Source organism: Silene latifolia, chromosome 6 (genome assembly GCF_048544455.1).
Source record: "Silene latifolia isolate original U9 population chromosome 6, ASM4854445v1, whole genome shotgun sequence".
NCBI lineage: Eukaryota > Viridiplantae > Streptophyta > Magnoliopsida > Caryophyllales > Caryophyllaceae > Silene > Silene latifolia.
In genome coordinates this window covers 3484986-3506798 of record NC_133531.1, presented here as the reverse complement: position 1 = coordinate 3506798, position 21813 = coordinate 3484986, and the positions used below count along the sequence as shown (strand labels likewise).

The 21813-nt window shown below is 36.5% G+C and overlaps 2 protein-coding genes across 2 annotated transcripts; one reads left to right on the top strand and one right to left on the bottom strand.

Annotated features, from left to right (window-relative positions):
- The first annotated feature begins 4860 nt into the window (after positions 1-4860).
- On the top strand, positions 4861-5493 carry LOC141586965 (uncharacterized). The gene has a single exon (XM_074408371.1). It carries the CDS (start codon positions 4861-4863, stop codon positions 5491-5493), a length of 633 nt encoding a protein of 210 aa, XP_074264472.1.
- A 4977-nt stretch (positions 5494-10470) lies between these two features.
- Positions 10471-13130, bottom strand: LOC141586007 (uncharacterized). Its single transcript, XM_074407097.1, has 3 exons — positions 12961-13130; positions 12734-12794; positions 10471-12220 (listed from the first exon to the last, which is right to left on the bottom strand). Exons 2-3 carry the CDS (start codon positions 12770-12772, stop codon positions 11123-11125), a joined length of 1137 nt encoding a protein of 378 aa, XP_074263198.1. The 5' UTR covers positions 12773-12794; positions 12961-13130; the 3' UTR covers positions 10471-11122.
- Between the last annotated feature and the right edge of the window lie 8683 nt (positions 13131-21813).

The window sequence follows — 21813 nt, the reverse complement described above, 5'->3', positions numbered from 1 at the left end:
TCAAAAGAGGGATCACTATGCCCTTTCTTTGATTTATCGAGGACTCGACGAGACAATACTCCCACGAGTCATTTCCGCTGCATCATCAAAAGAGGCTTGGACGATCCTGGAAAATACATACAAGGGCTCTGGCAAAGTAATTACTATTAAACTTCAAACTTTATGGAGAGATTTTGAAAATTTACTAATGCCGGAAGACGAGAATATAGAAGCATTCTTTAATTGTACCACTAACATTGTTAATCAAATTCGTTCATACGGTGATATGATTGAAGACACAAAAATTACTCCAAAAATATTAAGAAGTCTTCCGAAAAAATATGAACACATAGTGGCCGCCATAGAAGAGTCAAAAGATTTAAAAGAACTTACAATAATTGAATTAATGAGCTCACTACAAGCTCACGAAGAAAGAATGAAAAGATTTTCCGATGAGCCACTAGAACAAGCATTTCAGGCCAAATTAAAATTTAACGGCCAAAACAATAATAAAAATTACCAAAACAAAAGAAATTCAAATATTCACATTAGGGGGAGAGACGTTTATAACAATCTAGGGAACCAACCATATAATCAAACAGAATTTTATTGTCAACTATGTAAGAAAAACAATCATAAAACAGAAAATTGTTGGTATAAATGTAAGAGGTGTACAACACACCCATTTTGAAAAAGATTGTTGGTTCCAAAAAGAAGATGAGGCAAATTTCATTGAAGAAAATGAACCTAGGGGACAATTATTTTACTCTTGCTTAAATGCGGAGGAAAAGTCCACGGACATTTGGTATATTGACAGCGGTTGTTCCAACCACATGACTGGCAATAAAAATGCATTTGTCAGTTTAAATGAAAGTATAAAATCTCAAATTACTCTTGGTGACGGGAGAATCCAAGAAGTTGCGGGTAAAGGAATTGTAGCCGTTAAAACAAAACACGGCTTTACTAAATTCATTCATGATGTCTTATATGTCCCGGGCCTAGCACAAAATTTACTGAGCGTTGGACAACTGATACAAAGAGGTTATATGGTGAAATTTGACAGCAACAAATGCCTCATTTACGACAAGAAAAATGGTCAGCTAATAGTTTCAGTACATATGACCGCAAACAAAACATTTCCATTAAAAATGCCCTTAAACACACAAAAATCAATTACAAAAAAACAAACACCTCAAATATCAAACATTTCAAACTCCTCAAAAACAAAAACTTTAACCCCATTTTCAAAAAATCAAAAATTGTCAATCAAACAATGTTATCAAGAAAAACCACCTCCGAGTTCGCAAAAAGACTTGGATTGTGGCCAAGCCATCATGGTACTTACCGCTCGAGAGGCAACGAGTTTACAAGAAGCAAATAAAAAAAGAGTTGAAGTCAAGGAAGAAGAAATAAAGAAAAAGGCCAAAACAAAGAAGTTCAAAGACAAGGAAGATATAAGGCAAAAACAGGTATACAAGAGCAAGAAGAATGTCAAAAACTCCATTGAAAAATGCAATGCTCGACTCGTCGCGAGACAAAATCATCGTGACTACAATAAATCTCGTCTTTCACAACCGGTCAAAGCACCTCAAGATACATCATCATTTTACAACTGGTGGAAGACCAAGCGATCGAGTTACAATTCACCAAGACGGGGGAGTAGTCAACCAACAAATTCACAAAAGTACTCCCGAGAAGAAATTCTCCGAATTCAGTCAACAAATCGGAGGTCAAGATTTTTCAGATTAGGGGGAGTGTTAAATTATGTAATCTAGAAAAATCTAGAAAAATGTAAAGAAATATCTCAAATAGAATGGTTGGAGAATTGTGTAGACTATGAACATAAATCAATATGCTAGAAAAATCTAGAGGAAGGAAGGTAAAAATATGGTCATTGTAACCGACATAGATGGCCTATAAATAGGCTTGATGTACTGCAATTTGTAATAAAAAAAATAAAAAAATCAATAAATAACAAATCATTCACATACAAAAACAATCAACTCTTCCTCATTCGAATATCTTGCACACACTTACATACAACATAAAACTAACAATGTCTAGTGATCATAGGTTAGAAAATCCGAAAATATTTTATCAAGTTAAAAAACAAAACAAAAAATATAAGCAATGCATTGCTTAAAATAAAGTTTCTAAAAGACGCGCTTATGAAATTAGTTGTGATCGAATATTTATAAATATATATTATTTAAAGATGTAGGTGAACCAATAGCAAATATACACGTCTTAATTTTAACAAATCCGCGATTTCCGCGGAATTTTAGCTAACCACATCATCAAGTATTTATTTTTTATTTAAAAAAACAAACAAACAATATGTTGAAATTTTTTGTATGTAGCATTAAATACAATCATTAAATTTTTTTTTTCATTTTAAAAGTAAAATAAACAATCATTAAACATCAAAACAAATACTAAATTAAATTTGGCATTTTATTGTTAGAATAAATTTTACGGACAAATTCATCATTTATTTTTTCATCGTTTGTAGTTCGCACATTAGTTTTGCAAAGCAATGTTTACCTTTCAATCTACATTGAATTATAGTTCACAAATAATAGAAATTTATGTTTTTAAAAACTTCTATTTAGTTGAAATAATTACGTATCTCAACTGTTTTTAATGGAAGAACAATAAAAGGTAAACACATAACCGGAATGGAGGTAATATATTTAAAAAGACGAAAAAAATCGAAGATAACAACAATAATAACAATAATCGTAGCAATATTTGTGGAAAAATACTAATAATATGTGACAAAAGTTTAGTAATTGTGGTTATATACATAACATAATTATATTTTAACGATATATTATGTCAATAAACGTATTGACTACTATAAATTTTTTCCTTACAAAATTATTGTGTCCTTAGGATCTGTGGGATCGCAAATCTGAGCTTGCAGAGCACTACCAATTTCACAACATATTTAGCCCCGTAAATTTCACGAGAAAATATAACTAGTTGTTGGTTGATTAAGGAAAAGTAGTTATCACAACACGTGGATATTTATGATGATATTTGGCGTCAAGTAAATGCAACAAAACAATTTTTTTTTCGACAACTAATATGAATTATGGGGGTTTAACCTTTTTAAGGTTGTAACTATATGTAGTTTGCGGCTCAGAACATGAACTAATGTCCTTTGTGTGAATAAACTCCGTCGAGTTACGATGACATTGTCAAAAAAACAAAGATTTTGAGTTATGACTCATGACTCCAAAAGAGGACCTAATACATCCAAATAAACAACATAGAGAATTTATTAAATTTCGAATCGTAGAAATAGATGGTATCGGCAGCGGATCTGGAGCATGTTGACAGGCGTCTTTAACTAAGTAGAAGACCGTTCTAATATCCATAGGTATACAAATTTCATTAGTCAAGAGATAATTTTGGTGGATAGGCAATATACATTATGCAATCATCCGAATATACTGGAGTGTGTTAACCTTACACATCCTATTTGAACTACTTTTATTTCTAACAAAAGCATAGAATCTTTTTTTCTCAAGAAAAACACAATTTACCGCTCTTAAAGAAGGTAAATAAATAGTGTTGGACTTAATCCATATGTACTAGCAGCTTGCAGATTTTCAACCATTTCAAAATGAGACGCATCAGCAACTTCAAACATTGTATCATCAATAATTTTCACTTTTACCTTTTTCGGATGAATGCTTTTACGCTTTCCAGTCGTGCGCCCGTAAGATTCCGCCATAGAAGTGGCTATGCAATGAGAATTAGAAACCCGGATCCGTCGACAAATAAAGTGTGAGACGAGAGATTGAGAGGTACTTAAATCGAAGAGGGTGAGATGAGAGAACCCAGTTGAAAGTTAGTAGAAGTAACTAAAAAAAAAGCTGGTTTTGGGATTGAAAGATGTAGTGACGGCGAGTTTGGGGAAAGCTCTATGCAGTGACGGCGAGTTTGGTGTTCGGGTAGTTTGGTAAATTAGGGAAAACTCTTTTGTTATCTAGAAATTTATTTTTCTTTTTTATTCAAAATACACAAACTAGAATAAGTTGACCGCGAGTTGATGTTCGGATATTTGGAATATTATTATAGAATAAGTTGGTTTTATTTGGAAATTGGGTAGTTTGGTAAATTGGGGAAAGCTCTATTAAAAATTATTTTTCTTTTGCAATGGAATTTGCGACGGAATTTTAAAAAAAAATTGATGGATTTTTTTTTTTTTTACCAATTTCATTTCTACTCTCTATCAAGTTCATTATTTTACCAATACACACTTGCACATAGACCCTTATAATCTTTCTTTTTATCAAGTTCTTTCATAACCATCAAATTGAAACAACACTTGTATGATGACATGTCCATCTTTTTAGAAGTTTGTCTACAAACCTTCTATTGTTGGTGATGGGGGTTGAAGTTCATGGATGAAATGGGTTACAAATTAGTATCCAGGTTTGTGGAAAGAGAATGTGAGAGAATAAATAGTATAGTGGACCATGTTATGAACCTTCAAGAGGTTTATCTATTGTTGGTATGAGGTTTGTGAGTAAATGAGTTTTCATATTATCTTATGTGGCATGAGAACAAACCTATTGAAGGTTTGTCTATTGCTAATGCCCTTATAAACTGTTAGGAATATCGGTTATACCGATATTACGAGATTATTATGCGATCTTATTAGTCAACAATATCCCGTAATTATAGGCAAATATCATCACAATATTATTGTATTCACACGTTGGATTGTAACTATATAAGCCAGTGCATTCATCAATAAAACTCAACCTTTCCCCTCATACGATCTTAACATGGTATCAGGGATTTTTTCACACACAACCCTAAAAATTACACAAAACTAAAACCACGAAAATCCTCAAGTCGGTTGCCATGGGCGACAAGCTCGATTCCACTGTCGAATTTCCAAAAATCGACCCTTCGAGCCCGTATTATCTCGGATCCCAAGATGGACCTGGCGCAAAAATATCTCATATCATGCTTCGTCGTGATAATTACCATGACTGGCAACACTCCATGACGATGTCTTTGAAAGCTCGACACAAATTCGGGTTCATAGACGATTCGATAAAAAAGCCAACAAGCAAATTTGACCTCGACAATTGGGAGGTCGTTCACTGTACACTTGTGCAATGGCTTCGTAATACAATCGATCCCTCCATTCTCCATAACGTCTCCTATGTGGCGGATGCATCGGTGTTATGGGCAGAATTAAAAGAGCAGTTCGATGTCGTCGACGGCACCAAAATTCACGGTTTGAAAACTCAACTCCATAACTGTAAACAAATCAAAGGTATGGACGTAACCACTTACTATGGTAAATTGAAATCTCTCTGGGATGCCCTTATTGTGCACGAACCACCATTTGCGTGTCAGTGTGGCAAGTGCGAGTGCGAAATAGGTCTGGCTGCTCTTAAGCGTCTTGATAATGAACGATTGCACCAGTTTTGTATGGGTCCTGATTCGTCTTTGTATGATGAAGGTGTTAGGTCTCAACAGTTCTAACTAAATCCCCTCTCAAGCCTAAGCCGTGCCTATAGTGTGGTTGTTCAACAGGAACGCTTGCGGTCAGACCCCACTCCTGACGTGTCTGAAGTCGCGGCCTTCGCTGTCCCTAATTCCTCTGTCGACTGGAGGGTGTTACGGGATCAGAAAAGGGGTGAGCGACGCCAACTATTTTGCTCTTTCCGCGAGACAAGGGGCCACGAGGTCTCGAAGTGTTTCTTAAAAACTAAACGGTTCCCGGATTGGTGGGGTGAAAGGCCACGAACGGTGGCTGAATATCGACGTTGGAGGAAGGAAGGCCCTCGTGGGAAAGACATGGGGACCTCGAGTGCCTCGAGTTGAGGCTCTGGGCGTGACAAGGAACCCGCTGCACATGTAAATGCGCTCATATCCGGCGCTACTGCTCATTCTCTCCTTGCTAATGATCGTTTCAGTGGTATGTGTTCTTGGATACTCGATACATGAGCCTCTAACCATGTTACAGGTACCCTAAAATATTTGGAGGACAGGTACACAATTCCAGGTAGACCCGTTTGTCTACCAAACGGACAACAAGTGACGTCCACGATAATGGGTTCCGTGTATATCAATTCGTCTCTCACCCTTCGCAATGTGCTATTTTTTCCAACTTTGAAATGCAACTTGATTTCTATATCTTAACTTACGACAAACACTGACTATTATTTTGAATTCTCCCAAAATTGTTGTCTCATACAAGACCGTTCCCTGAGGACGACGATTGGAGTCGGTGAGCTAAGGGATGGACTTTATTGGATTTGCGCGGGGGAGCGACCTTTGGTGGTTCATAGCATAACCGATCAAGGTACCTTTGATCTTTGGCATAAGCGTCTGAGGCATCCGTCAGATAAAGTTGTCAAGACCATTCCCTCTTTGAGTAGTTTAATTTGCAATAAAGACTCTGTTTATGATGTGTGTCACTTTGCGAAGCAACATCGTAATACTTTCTATTTGAATAACAAACGTGCTACTGCTATTTTTGAATTAATACATTGTGATTTGTGGGGTTCTTATCGTGTCGCATCCTCATGTGGAGTGAGATATTTTTTGACAATCGTAGATGACTACTCCCGAGCTACTTGGGTCTATTTACTGCTCGATAAAGTTGAAGTTACAGATATGTTCATGAGTTTCATTAATATGGTCGCTACTCAATTTTCTAAAACTATTAAAACTGTTCGTAGTGATAACGGAACAGAATTCAACTGTATGGCCGGGTATTTTTTCTCCAAAAGAATTCATTTTGAGACCTCTTGTGTTGGCACGCCCCAACAAAATGGACGTGTTGAACGCAAGCACCGACATATTTTGAACATAGCACGGGCCCTTCGATTTCAAGGTAATTTACCTCAATCTTTTTGGGGTGAATGCGTCTTTTCCGCTGCTTATTTGATTAATCGCACCCCCACTCCATTGCTTAATAATAAAACCCCTTATGAATGTCTGTATGAGAAGCCACCTACTTACACAAACTTGCGGGTGTTCGAGTGTCTTTGTTTTGCGGATAATCAAAATACTAAGGGAGATAAATCTGAAAAGAAGGGTCACAAGTGTGTTTTTGTCGGGTATCCTCACAATAAGAAGGGATGAAAATTATTTGATCTTGACACAAAATCATATTTTGTATCTCGGGATGTCGTTTTTCATGAATCCGTTTATCCATTCAATGACATGGCTGAACCCACTACGTGTGACCCTCTTGCACCCGAATTCTATGACTCGGACACGGATTATACTTATTTGGAGCAGCCTGTCGAGACCGACACAGTCCCAAATGACGAGGCCACTGATGACACGACCTCAGGTCCCTCGGTTTCTGATATGGTCTCTAACGAACCCAACCATGACATTCCCGAATCTAGCACAACTACGAGCAATACCACGGATGAAGCAATGGGTCGTGGCCAGCGTCAGAAATTCCCTAATTCCAGACTTCGTGATTATGTTCTCGAGACCGCGCATAGTCCATCTCCACCATCCAGCGAACCGAGCTCCCCCACGTCGCCCTCAGGTACATCCTATGCCCTCACTAATTACATTAATTGCAATTCTTTTTCGGACAAACATCACTGTTTTTAAAGCATATCACAAAGAGTCGAACCCCGACTTTCAAAGAAGCAATCCGAAATAAAGAATGGTGCGATGCTATGAAATCTGAAATTGAGGCTTTGGAAAGAAATGAAACATGGGAGCTTACAACACTTCCACCCGACAAGAAGGTTCTTGCGTGTCGGTGGATTTATAAAATTAAATACCAATCCAATGGAGAAATTGAGCGTCTAAAAGCGCGTCTTGTTGTGTTTGGAAATCACCAGGTGGAAGGTTTGGATTTTGGAGAAACTTTTGCCCCAGTCGTAAAAATGATTACGGTACGCACTTTTCTTGCCGTCGCTGCAATAAACAAATGGGAGCTCCGCCAAATGGATGTACACAACGCCTTCTTGCACGGTGACTTGGATGATGAAGTATACATGAAAATTCCTCCGGGCTTCAGTCGTGGGAAAGACGGTCAAGTGTGCCGACTCAAAAAGTCATTATACGGCCTCCGACAAGCGCCTCGCTGTTGGTTTCCTAAGCTCACCTCCGCTCTAAAAGAGTATGGTTTCAAGCAGTCCTATTCGGACTATTCCCTATTTACTTACTCGCAAGGGCAGGTACGTCTCTACATTCTCATCTATGTCGACGACCTCGTCATTGCGGGCAATGACTCTTCTGCTGTTGCTCAATTCAAGACGTATTTGGGGAACTGTTTTCACATGAAGGACTTGGGTCCTCTTAAGTACTTCCTTGGTCTCGAAATAGCACGTAGCACCGAGGGTATTTTTATTAGTCAACGGAAATATACGTTAGATATCATCTCCGAACAGGTCTTCTAGGCTGTAAACCGTCTGCTACTCTAATAGAGCAACACCATGCTCTCGGTTCAGCCACATGGCCTATTCTTGAGGATGTCGAATCATATCGACGTTTGGTTGGGAGACTCGTGTACTTATCTGTCACTCGGCCTGATGTGTGCTACGCGGTTCACATTCTTTCTCGTTTTCTACAACAGCCACGCCAAGAGCATATGACCGCCGCATTGAGAGTGGTGCGTTATCTTAAGGAAAGCCCAGGACAGGGAATTTTATTGAGTTCTAATAGTAGCACGTCCATCTCGGGTTGGTGCGATTCGGACTGGGTGGATGCCCCTCTTCGCGCAAATCCGTCAGTGGGTGGTTCATCTTTTTGGGTCACTCGCCTATATCGTGGAAGACGAAAAAGCAAACCACGGTGTCACTTTCTTCGGCTGAGGCAGAATATCGGTCCATGGCGAATATCTTGTGTGAATTAAAATGGATAAAAAGTCTCTTGTATGACCTCGGTATCGATCTGTCTCGTCTCCTATGAAGGTTTTTAGTGACAAAGAAATCGCTATTGACCTCGCTCGCAACCCCGTATTCTACGAGCGTACGAAGCATATCGAAATCGATTGCCACTTTATCGAGATGCTATCATTGATTGCACGATTACGACGACTCATGTTTCCAAAGACCGCACGATTAGCCGATATCTTCACCAAAGCATTGGGCGCGCCTCGGTTCAATCTCTTCTCTCAAGTCGGGCATTCTTGATCTACATGCTCCAGCTTAAGGGGGGGTGTTAGGAATATCGGTTATACCGATATTACGAGATTATTATGCGATCTTATTAGTCAACAATATCCCGTAATTATAGGCAAATATCATCATAATATTATTGTATTCACACGTTGGATTGTAACTATATAAGACAGTGCATTCATCAATAAAACTCAACCTTTCCCTTCATATGATCTTAACATAGACATATGGAATGAGTGTAATTATTCCAATGTGGGATGGAAAAAAAACCTAAGGTTTGTCGCAAATTCCGTCGCAAAAAATAAACTCCGTTGCAAATTCCGTCGGAACATATAATCCATCACAAATTATGTCGCAAAAATAAAGTCCGTCGCAAAATCCGTCACAACAATAAAGTCCCTCGCAAATTCCGTCGCACAAATAAAGTCCCTCTCAAATTTCATCGCCAAAAAAAATCCGTCGCAAATTTTGTCGAAATGTTTTTGGCGCCAAACTATTTTGTCGCAAGTTACATCGCAAATACAAGCCGTCGCAAATTCTGTCGCAAATGTCATTTTTGCGACGAATTTTGGTTTCCGTCGCTTAGTGCTCTCGCAAAGATCCTTTTATTTTGTAGTGTTTAATGTAGACAACAAACTAACATAAGCTCTCCGGGACTGAGATGGAGAGCAAGTCAATGTCTACAAAAAAAAGAAATCGAAGGAATGAGCAAGAAACCGTAATCCAAAAAAATCAAATCCTCAACACGTACATTTTTTTAACCTATAATATACAACGAAAAAGGAACTTCTCTCTAAAAAAACTAGAGATGAGAAATCCCAAAAAAAAAGAACTCCAAATTCTGAGAGGAGCGAAAAATTGTAGTCGGACGCAACAAAAGAGACGAAATCAGAGTGCAAACAAAAGGGACAATCCTCTTTTAAAATAAAACAGGTAACAAGAACTATAGCAAGGAGAAAGGAGAAACCATGCTCTTTTGTTAACTCCAAATTCTGACCATTGGGGGGACTAACAATGCTTTCATCAACACAAATTCTTATTTGTGACGGGTATATTCGTGACAAGCTTGTGACGGGTTAAATACTACCCATGTGGAGTACATAAGACAAAAGCAAAGTGCCAAGGAAGTAGAAAACTGTTTTGTCTTATCTATCCACATGGATACTACTTGACACGTCGCAACTCGCAAACTTGTGACGAATATGTCCATTATAAGGGAGACTTGTTGTTCATCAAGAGCTCCTCCAAAAAATTGAATACTTGTAATTATCAAAAAATAAAGGGAAAAACTAAAATAATAGGCACACAACCTACATAGAGCAGATAAATCATCAAAGATTTTCCGAAATACTAAAACATACCACACAAAAAAACATTTGATTATCAAAGAGATAAACATTAACCAACGTTATCAATAATCAAAACAAACTTATCTATGAGATTACTAGCGAACGTACATAAGACAAAAGGTCTAGGAGTGAAGTGATTCCATTTCAGAACAAGTGACCAAATAAGGTCAAGGCTATAAAAAGTGACAGTAATTTTTGGCTTGGACCGATCCTATGTCATGACAATAACTTGCAGCACAACTAGACCTGGGAAAAGCAACCCGACCCGAAAAGACTGACCCGAAGTACATCACCCAAATGTGACTCGTAAACCCGAATTGGACCCGACCCGAACACGACCTACCGCTTGACCCGAAACAGACCCGACCAACAAACCCGAAATGACCGGCCCTGGCCCGAATTAACCCGAAATTAATGAGAAACCCAAACTGACCCGACCCGAATTGTCCCGACCCGAGCCCAACGTGTTGACCTGTTCTGCCAAGTCTGCACAACTCATCAAGAAAGCATCCTAATACCACTTGCTTAACCGCAACCGATGTTTGCAAGTTCTCCACACAAATTTCATCAGGAAGAAATATCTAATGATTACTCGTCGTATGAAGAAAATTACTTTTAGAAAAAGAGAATTATTACAGTAGATGAATTGGTTGAAGTCGGAATTTAATTAACCCAATCTTTATCGGAGATCATGGAGGCAATTGATTTATATCCACAATCTGGGAAAGCCACATATTTTTGATACTTTTTGAGGTGTCTGAGTTCTCGAAACCACGAATTCTTCCAAATGATAGTAGGATTCTTCAAAAGCCTACGCATAACCTTGTCAAATTTATTCGAAGGAGGGTAGGCAAGGGCGTCAAAGTCGGCCTCAGGGAGGAGCGTACCACGGTGAGCATACCTCAGCCCAAGCCATTTAATCTCCACTTCCTCAATATGAGCAACATCTCTTGCAGATATTTCGTAGTGAATGAGATCCAAGTTATACAAGCGGCGAATATCACCGACACTAGAGTCTAGAAAGGCTACGATGTCAAGGTCAGCAAGATCATAGTTAGTAACGGCCACAATGGGCATGTCTGGGAAGCAGTCCCTGAAAAGCCTGAGGAACACATATGACAGTAAGTCGATACCAATACGAACAACCACGTATCGTTTCTCCTTGCTATTTAGCTCATACAGTTTCTTCAAAATACCATCATTGGTAGCCAAAAGGACGGCAGAAGCCGAAGTGGCAATAGAAGCGAAATCCCAAACCTTGGAAACAGGGATTGGCTGATCATTATCATCCATCAGCTCAATATCACCATCAATGCCTAGGTCTGCCATGACAGCAAATTTTGGTTCCTTTGCCCTCTTACCTTTGTAGTAGACAGGACACATATAACCGTCATTATCATCCTCTTCATCATCTTCTTCCGTGGAAGACGGCTCAACATACATGTCAGGGTCCTTTCTTTCAGGTATCCCAAGCAGCTCACCATTAGCATCACACCAAGGAGGAAACAACACCGTCTTAATGGTGTTGGGAATGCACATGTCATTTCCAGATGCTCGATTGACTATATCTGCTAGGGTAGTGTCCGGTCTCAAATAGGGTCCATAAAGTAACTTTAGCATCCATCCCTCCTCCGGCTGAGGACATAGGATGCCAAGATCCTTGAATCTCTTAACAATTTCATCCAAGACATGGCGAACAGTAACCGACAAACTTAACCCCTCCAACTCAAATGCTGGTGCCCAGGTGGGTTCTACGTTTACCTGCATGTGAGCCCATAAATATATATCAATCAGAGAGTAGGTCTCCTGAGAGACAGTCTTTCACTTAACTTACTGAGAGACCTATAACTTCATGGAAAAGTGGTATAAAAACTATAGGTACGTATGCTATAAAATCAGCTACTAATAAAAATGGTTACAATATATGATAAAATAGGTACGATTGTTATGAAAACATGTACCGTACGAAAGAGGCATTTTGAGTCACGACCAATAATAAAAGAGGTACGATAAAAGTGGTCTCTCAATAAGTCTTATTGAGAGACCGTCTCTTCAAAGTTTTAGTGTCAATCAGAAGCACATATTACATAATTCGTCAAAATAAAATTTACAATACGAAAAGAAACGGCAACAACTAGACAAAGACTTGTTGCATACAAATTTAAGTTCAAAATCGATACCAAATATTTAATAGTTTGAAGAATTACATGATTAATCAATTAAATTAAATTAAACCTAAAATCACATATTTTATGAAGGCATAATGATATTTACCGTGATTGATTTTTTTTCGGGCAAACTGCTAGCATCCATCTCTCGACCAATCACCAAAACCCTGAAGAAAATCAAATGGATGTTGTAAAAAATGCTCCGTCGTTAGTAATAGTAATAGTAATAGTATATTAGTACTACTTCCTAAAATTCGATTTGAATATTATGATGATGAACCCTAATTTGGCAAAAAAGAAACAATACGATACGAACGAGAGAGAAGATATTACCTTGCTCGAAAGACGATTTGTGTAGCGGAACAGAGAAACTACACGGGGATGTACTGGGTTGTTTGGGAATTAGGGTTGATTTCAGGGATTGGGAATTAGGGTTGGAGGATTGGTAACTACAGTTACGCAGTCATGTGTAATTAACAATTTTTATTTTTTTTGAAGAACATATGTAATTAAGATTTGAGAGTCTAACCTTCCACCAAAAAATTAAAAAATAAAAATTGAATGTCCGAATTATTTAGTTACGGTTTTAAAAAAGTAAAAAGAAAAAAAAGGTTTTATATTAGTCGTTGTTCCGAGATAAGCGGTTTTAAAGAATATCAGCATCTTCTGAGTTAGTAGCTAGAGTTACGATGAGTCAAAATTTATAATCTCGAGTTGATTAAAAAAAGTGAGATAAGTCTAGCAAGAGTGTTTTAAAAAAAGTCGATTAGGAAGAAAAAAGTTTCGTAAGTTTAGAAGTTACAAATAAATAGATACTCGAATATTTTTTTATAGTTGGAGCTTTTGAGTTCTGATAGTTCACGAGTTTTTAATGCCAAACTGAAAATGTGCTCGACTTGGCTAGTTATATATTTTTTTATAGTTCGAGCTTCTTGAACCGTCTTACTGTGGGAAACTACCTAAATACTTAGCTTGTAGCAAACAATTTACATTCAAACAGATTCATTGTTAAATGGCAATCTGCTATTGTTTGGCCGGCTTACCGTGCTAGCGCGCTTCATAAATATATCAATGATGCAACAGACAAACCAGTAAGCTCAGAAACTCAGAATGCACATCAATTTCCAAAGGACCTTGTGCATGAACCATTGATAGTTGTCGATGGTGTTTGATGTAGGCGCGACTGTCTTAGATAATAAGACATCCGCCAACACATCTATCTATTGTCTAGGGGATCAAGGTCTGATTACACGGTCTCAACACATCGATCTAGTGTTAACTAGTTTTGTATCCGGTGTAAGTTGTTTCTGTTGCCAGCATACGAAAGGTGAAGAGTGTACAAATTTCGTAAGAGAAAAACAACTTACACCGGATACAAAACTAGTTAACAACACTTAGACAGACGATGGAAAACAAGAGACAACTACGTAAATCGTAATGCTTTTCAAACGATTATCTGATTAAGGAAAACAAGAGACATGGTTTGAAAATACTCTCCAGCAAGTTTCATTAAGAAGAAAAATCTAAAATTAGGGCTGAGCAAATTATCCAATATCCGAACAAATATAAAGCATATCTTAAAAATAACATAAAACATTAAACACAAACAAAAACACACACACAGTAGAGGATTGGTAATAAAGTTGGCTGGTGTGAGTGGTAAAAGCTCTCATCTGTTAAACGAGTGGTCAGGGTTCGATTCCTAAGACTTGCATATGATAAAGTCAAACTTGGGAGAGGTCAATCCATCAAATTGCCTTCAGTACCTCGAAGGAGATTACTCCAGCTGTGGTGATGATTGTCTCGACTACCATAATATTAGAAATGTTGACAGGCTGGTCGTTTTCGTCTAACAACTGAATATCACCGTCAATGCCTAGGTCTGGCACGACAGCATATATCGGAATATTTCCCTTCCTGCCTTTGTATTTCAGGGGTATATATTGGCACGACAGCATATAAGTTTAGAAGTTACTATTAGTCAATATCTTATATGCTTAGTATCTTGGTGTATATATTTTAGTTATTTGTATATATTGTTATTAGGCTATAATATAGGTAACAATATAGTGTAACAAACAGTATATATATATATGCTATCTCACAATACCCTAAATAAATAGATACTCGAATACTTATTTGCCTTTTTTGGATTTTACATTTTTTAAAGGATGATTCATGTAAGCCGATCTCAAATCATTTTGGGTTGTTGTTGTCGTGTTATTTCGATAGCTTCTGAGTTATATACCCTCTCTGTCCTGGTCAATTTTTGTCTTTTGGTTTTGGCATAAAGATCAAGGAGAGGAGGGGGCCAATTACTAAATGGCAAATGGAACAAATTGAGTGTGAATGATCAAATTGCTCATCAAGTTCATTCTTAAAATAGAAAGAACAACAATTGACTGAGACATCCAAAATGGAAAAGGACAACAAATGATCGCGACATGGAGTAACATCTTAGAATAATGAAATTTTATGAACTACAAATGTTAATTTGACATTAAAACATGAATTTAATTATGTAATTGTAAATTATTATGCAGCAACAAATACTTAGGGTGTGTTTGGATTGAGAGATTTAGAGAGAAAGGAAAGGGAGGGAAAGTAATAGATTTAAAATCTTTTGTTTGGATAATAAATATTGGTAAAGAGAAATGGAGGGGGAGAGATTTGGAGGGATTCATTTTCCTTTCTCCAAGGCCAATTAAAATCTCTCCAACATAGGAAAGATTTGGAGGGAAAATGTATCCAAACAACCACTTCCTATTCTCCCTCCCCTTCTCTCCCCTCCCTTTCCTTTCCCTCTATCCCTCTCCCCTCCCTTTCCCTCCTATTTTGCTATCCAAACAAGTCCTTAGTGAGAAAATATGGCTGACGGCAGTAATGAAAGGGTGGTTGACGGCGGTGGTAATGATGGTTGTTGACTATGGTGGTAATGACAGTTATGGTTGAGAAATTAAAGGAAAAATAATTAAGAGGTGAAACGCTAGAGAAAAAAGAGAAGCAAGGAGAAAAATCATGCTTAACCTGGTCGAAATACAAGAGCTCTAAAATTCAATTTGAAGATGAACCCGGAATTGCGCCTAAGTTGCATGTAACTGAGATCCTACTATGATTCACAAATCACAAGTACGGATGATTTTTGTTTTAAAAAAAAAAGTCCACGAATTCAGTGGCGGAGCCAGGATTTGAACTTAGGGGGCGAAAAATTTTAGGGGGGGCGAACGACTAATTTCATAAGGCACCCCGAAAAAATTAGTTAAAAACTTCGAAAATTTCATCCGTCAGGGGGGCGACCGCCCCTGCTAGCCCCCCCTAACTCCACCACTGGTCGACGATTTCCTTACATGATAAAGTTATAGCCATTTTTACTAAACTAATGATGTACTATAAATAGAGCCTTAAACTAATGATGTGTCCTTCATTTCGTATCAGTATAAAGTAGTATTCCATGTATTTAAGTCAAGCATAAAAGCGAGTGACCGATTATATGTTTGATTGTGTGTAATGGCCATCCAAAAGTTGCGTTGGCCTGTACGATGATAAATCGACTACATCTGCTAGGGTAGTGTCCAGTTTTAAATGAGCATTTTATCTTCGAAAGATTATTATAATTTGTATTAATAAATTGAATGGATAGTAACCCGTAGGAATAGGGTTGTTCATTGGACAGTTCGGACCAAAGACCGGACCGGACAGTGTAATTTGATCCAGACCAGATCGGACCATACTTTTATTTGGTCCGGTCCACGGCCCTCCTATTTACGTTAGTTTGGTCTGGTCCTGGACCAAACCGAATGGACCGCGGACCGGACCGTGGACCAAACTTATGTAACGAAAATCAATAAAAATGTATAATTAACAAATATTTCTCTTAATATAACAATAGTATTTTGTTATGTATTTTTTTGACATATTTTACTATCATACGGATTAACAAACTAAACCCTAACTTCCTAATATAAATTAAATACATAATAAAAATAGTAAATCAAAGAACCCAATCCATTGTTTGGTCCATATGGTCCGGTCCATGCTTTTAAACCAATAAAAGTATGGTCTGGTCCACTATCCAACATTTTACCCTTATTTGCTCTTCGGTCCATAAATTTTGGTCCGATTCGGTCCCAGACCGATGAACACCCCTACGTAGGAATGGTAGTGAAGCGGTGGGTAAAACAATAAAAGTAAGTAATGAACATCCAAGTAGGAAGAAGAAGCATATCGAGTTTTAGTGGCCGTCAAGGTAGAACGGGTATCAACTATCAAACAGTATTCTAAGTTTCTAACTACTAGTGTTAGGGGCACTAGCAGAGTTAGGATTCGAATTCAGCTGCGTGAAATATTTTAGCAGGGATAAACGAGTAACGATAATAAAAACCTTACATTTTCCTCCACCGACCACAAACCTTTTGGTCCGATCTCTAGGCAGTAACAATTCAAGTACACAAGCAAGTCAGCCAGTCTTGTTTAAGATGGATAGTCCGCCTTGTGCAAGTACACAACTAGTAAGAGTACATCTCCTATCTTATTCTAGCTACTCTGCCTATTTAGGAGAAGTGTCACAACACTCACAAGACTCATACTCACGAGATACAAGATTTCAACTTTCAACTTCAACAGACATTCTCGTGCTATACTAGCTTGACCGTTGAATAGTTTTGTGACCCGCAATTCTCAATTAAAACGGACACTATTTTTCGTCACAAGCTGCAGACCGATTAAATATGGTCATTTTAACGACAAAATGTGATCATTTTAATGACAAACTGTTATAGCTTAGAAAATTGTTATGGACACTTTTTATCTAAAAATGGCTACATTTTCATCTTAAATGAGTCACATTTTACCCCGTATTCAGCTTGTGACGAAATGTTACCCGTCTTCCGCAAAACTTGTTTGTTGGTTAACAAATTAAAGACCATTACCTAATTACTTACAGGAAAGTGGTACCTATACGGCTATGCATGATTAATTTAGGGAGAAGTACATAATTAGCAAGCTCACAATTATTGTGTCATAATTAGCTCGAGTTTTAACCTAATTTTACGACCATGACAGACAGGACCCCATGAAAATGATCAAAAGTTTACTAAAATAAAGCATGTGGTGCGTCAAAATGTTGTTCTATGATTACGGATTAAGGGACCGTGACATTTTTGTGTCTAATAATAATAATAATAATAATTATTATTATTATTATTTAATTTATATACCTTGGCTAACAAGAAATGACCGTCTATGTCGTATGTCTCATGGCCCTAACCAACTTTTAGAAGCTTCTAATTATGGAAATCATTACCAAATAAAGTTAATCATGTTTTCTGGAGTATCTTGTTTAAGTAATTTGCACCAATTTTCGATAGTTGTCAATTTATATTCCATGAAGGACTGATCCATGCATGGTCCATGGATTCTTCGAGCAATTGTGAGGTTCTAAACCTTATATTTATATGGTGTAGGTCTTATAATTTGTAGCGCATTTAACAGACGAAACAATAAATTATTTACGGCGATTTATAAATATAACTAATAGATATTTTATTTAGTAGTCTTATAAAAGTACTAGTATTTGTTATATTGAAGTCTTGTCAAAAACCATAAAAACTTGTATATGAGTGTTTTAGGTAAATTTTGTTGTAAAATCTCCTTTTATTTTACTTACTCGTAGTTAATAATTTTATGAAAGCAGCTACGTAGTAGTAAATTATTTTATATCAAATGTTCCTGTACTTTTATATACAGTTATTCTCTTTTAATACCGCTTTATAATAATAATAATACCAACCAAAGTTGGCTGGTGTGAGTGGTAAGGGCTCTCATCTCTTAAACAAGTGGTCAGGGGTTCGATTCTTGACTCTTGCGAATGAAAAAGCCAAACTTGGGAGGGGTCAACCCATTAAATTGTCTTCAGTACCCCGAAGGAGATTGCCCCAATTGTCGGTAGGGGATACTCCTGGTCAACACAAAAAAAAAATAATAATAATACCATAAACGCAGTGGTGCCATGGTGGAGTTATGGTGGCTAGCGGGGGGGGGGGGGTGGGAGCGGCACTTGTCCCGGCGGATAAAAAATTCAATGTTTTTTTGTTAATTTTTTTAAACTTGTTTTGAGTTCTCTTATAGAAGTAACATTATCCGTTCGCGCTGAGTTCAATTTATGACTTTGCCAATGCATACCCTTTGTCTAATGTCACAAGTTTGTGACGGGTTTTGTCCGTCACAAATGTGAATTTATAATCTCTATATATGAGAATCGGTAAAAGTAAAATAATTAATTGTTTTGAAAGTGAAAGTAAATTCAGTAAAAAAAAGACATGGATGGGATGTCCGACCCACGTGAGGCAGGACGCACGTGGACACTCAAGACTCAACAGCTAAAAGACTAAAAACAAACAGTGATGCAAGTATAGGCAGTACTTCAGCAGTTGGAAACAAACAAAACTCCAACTAAATGCCTTACTCTACTTCTTGCTTCCCCCGTCGGACCTATTCTTTTACCCGCTTTCCGTCAAAATAAGTACCGTTGATTTTCTTCCGTTGGTCTCTTAATTCGATTATCACAAATTCTTATTTATTAATGGTATTTCTTTCATTACCTTAAGACAGCTCAAGTATCATACATAAGATAAAAACAAAATGCATTGAGATTAACAAAAGGTTTGTCTCATCTACATAAGTGATTTTTTATTTGACCCATTTTATTCATAAGACTGATGTGGAAGACCTATTATACTGTTATATCAGTTAAATGAATAAACGGGCTAGATATTAGTCACAACGTAAACGCGTAATTCTTCTATTTCAAATGATTTGTCACCTCTTAAGTCTTAAGTCAGTACAATTATCATTTTTTACCATTAATTCCCAATTATGTGTGAGAATACATTGTAGACTTATCGAGCTTGATATACGAAATTGAATAATATTATATATACTTTTTTATAATAATTACGAGTACACATTGTGGGAAGATATATAACTGTATGTCAAAAGTGATTATCAAATATCATATGGGACGATATAAATGAGGTGAGAGATCAGTTAAATTTTAAAAAAAATTGTCTTTATCGGTTCATCGTATATTCTAATTAAAGGCACGTACATATAAACCTTTTACGTTCTATTTTACAATAACAAAAACGAATTTTTGGTAATAACATTTTCGTATGAAACGTGAAAAAATAGAGTTAACTCGAACTCTATTCGATAAACCATTATAGTACTCCCTCCATTATTTTATAATATGACGTTTTCGTTTTACGAGATAAGCCTTTGACTTTAGTTTTTATGAAAAAAATACTTTAGAAAAAATTATAAAAATCATATCGTTAGATTCGTCATGAAATTTGCTTTCATAAGAGTATACATTTCATATTATTAACTCATATATTTTGAGAGATATTGAAGAGAGAAGTGACTGTCTCGAAATGTGAGAATGACATATATAAAATAATGGAGGGAGTATAATACAAGTAATTAGTATTGTAATAAATCTTTCAATAAATAATTTGACCAAGCAAATGTACATGAAATAAAACAACAATATGTCTTCCTTAAGACGAATATACCATCTTAAGCTTAAAACGGGTCATACATCACCCAGTTGAGAATATAAGATAAATTTATTGTTTTTCCTTATGCATTCTGCTTTTGGCTTATTAATACTACTTGACATGTCTTAAACTTAAAACGAATATACTCGTCTTAAATGATAATTTGGGATAAGACAAAGCTAATAATATCCAGAAGTTTTAGACAAAATTTGATAGATAATATAGTTGTACTATTAGACTAGTAGCAATATACAAAAAATGAAGAGAAATGTTTGCTTCACGCAAGAGTATATCCCCTTTTCTCTTGATATATTCTCCTGCTTGTCGTGGCTTTGAAGTTTACTTCAGTAAGCTAACCCTTCCATTTCTCAGCCATTTTTCTTCTTCCCATTACCATAATCTTTCCTTCTTTTGCCTTCTTCTTCCTTTGTGTCTTATGTCACGTCTACTCTCTTTTTTGTCACTTCGATTTTGGTGCATGTTTGCTAAAACCTATACATACATGTATTGATAACGAGAGAATTTACAGTTGTTACCTTTTTATCGATACATATAAAATTGCGTACCTGATATTTGAAAATTACGTAAACTTGTATGGATACAGATAAGTCATAGATGCATTATATGTCATTTAATTTTTAAAAAAATGTAGTGTTGAATTTAAAATATTTACGAGCTGGTTTATTTATACTTCGTATATTATATGAATTTCTGTTGAGGATATAATTTTAAAACATTTTAAATAACAATTTTACTTTTGTACAAAAAAGGTTCTAACCAATAAAGTCGAGTTGTCGATGATCAAATAATTACCATAATATACATTATTTGTCATATGATCGGAATAGTATACAAATCTAAGACGAATCAAACAATTATTACAACTTGACGATGTGATAGATGCATTATTAATAAGATGTATCTAACTAGCAAGCTACGCGTGGGTTGATCATAAGAGTTATTAACACGATATTTTTTGACAAATTTCTAATTTATAGAAAAAAAATAAAGCTCATTTAGACATTTAAATAACCCCATTGCGAAAAAAAATCGAATATATTCACATATTTATTTATTTGAGGGATATATATAGAAAAATAAAGAACAAGTACTATACTACTATACACCGGCGGTGTGTGTCTTGTAGACACATATAAATCTTTGAGAATTAAATTGCAAAAAGATACGATAAGACATTGGAGTGTGGTTTATGTAAAATTTCTTGAAGATGTAGAAAGGTTATTTGGCATCATGTATTGTTTCCCATGCCTACAAGCAACTATAGGGTAATCTTCCACACCAAAGATTTCTACTGTCCTTATATACGCATAAGATATTACGACTACAATTTTACATTAAACTACTTTTTATCTTAGCTCACCATTATTTTCAAATATGTTTAACTAACCATCTTATTATTTACGCGATCTATACAAGTTTGTATATTATTTACGCGATCTATACAAGTTTGTATATCGGACTCGGTATTAATAAAAGGGACTCGATAATAGTACGTTTTGGAGTAGAGAGAGTCACGAGAGCGAATTTGTTGCTGCCAGGATTTAAACTCAGATCATAATATTACAACCTGGTCATGATTTTACCAGTTATGCTGGCAATAATTGACATA

What these genes read in the sequence shown, in the direction of transcription:
- LOC141586965 (XM_074408371.1), top strand. Translation starts at nt 4,861, where the DNA reads ATGGGCGACAAGCTCGATTCCACTGTCGAATTTCCAAAAATCGACCCT.
- LOC141586007 (XM_074407097.1), bottom strand. Translation starts at nt 12,772, where the DNA reads ATGGATGCTAGCAGTTTGCCCGAAAAAAAATCAATCACG. An exon ending in CCGAAAAAAAATCAATCACG is followed by an intron (nt 12,221 to 12,733) that starts GTAAATATCATT and finishes GCTCACATGCAG; the next exon opens with GTAAACGTAGAACCCACCTG.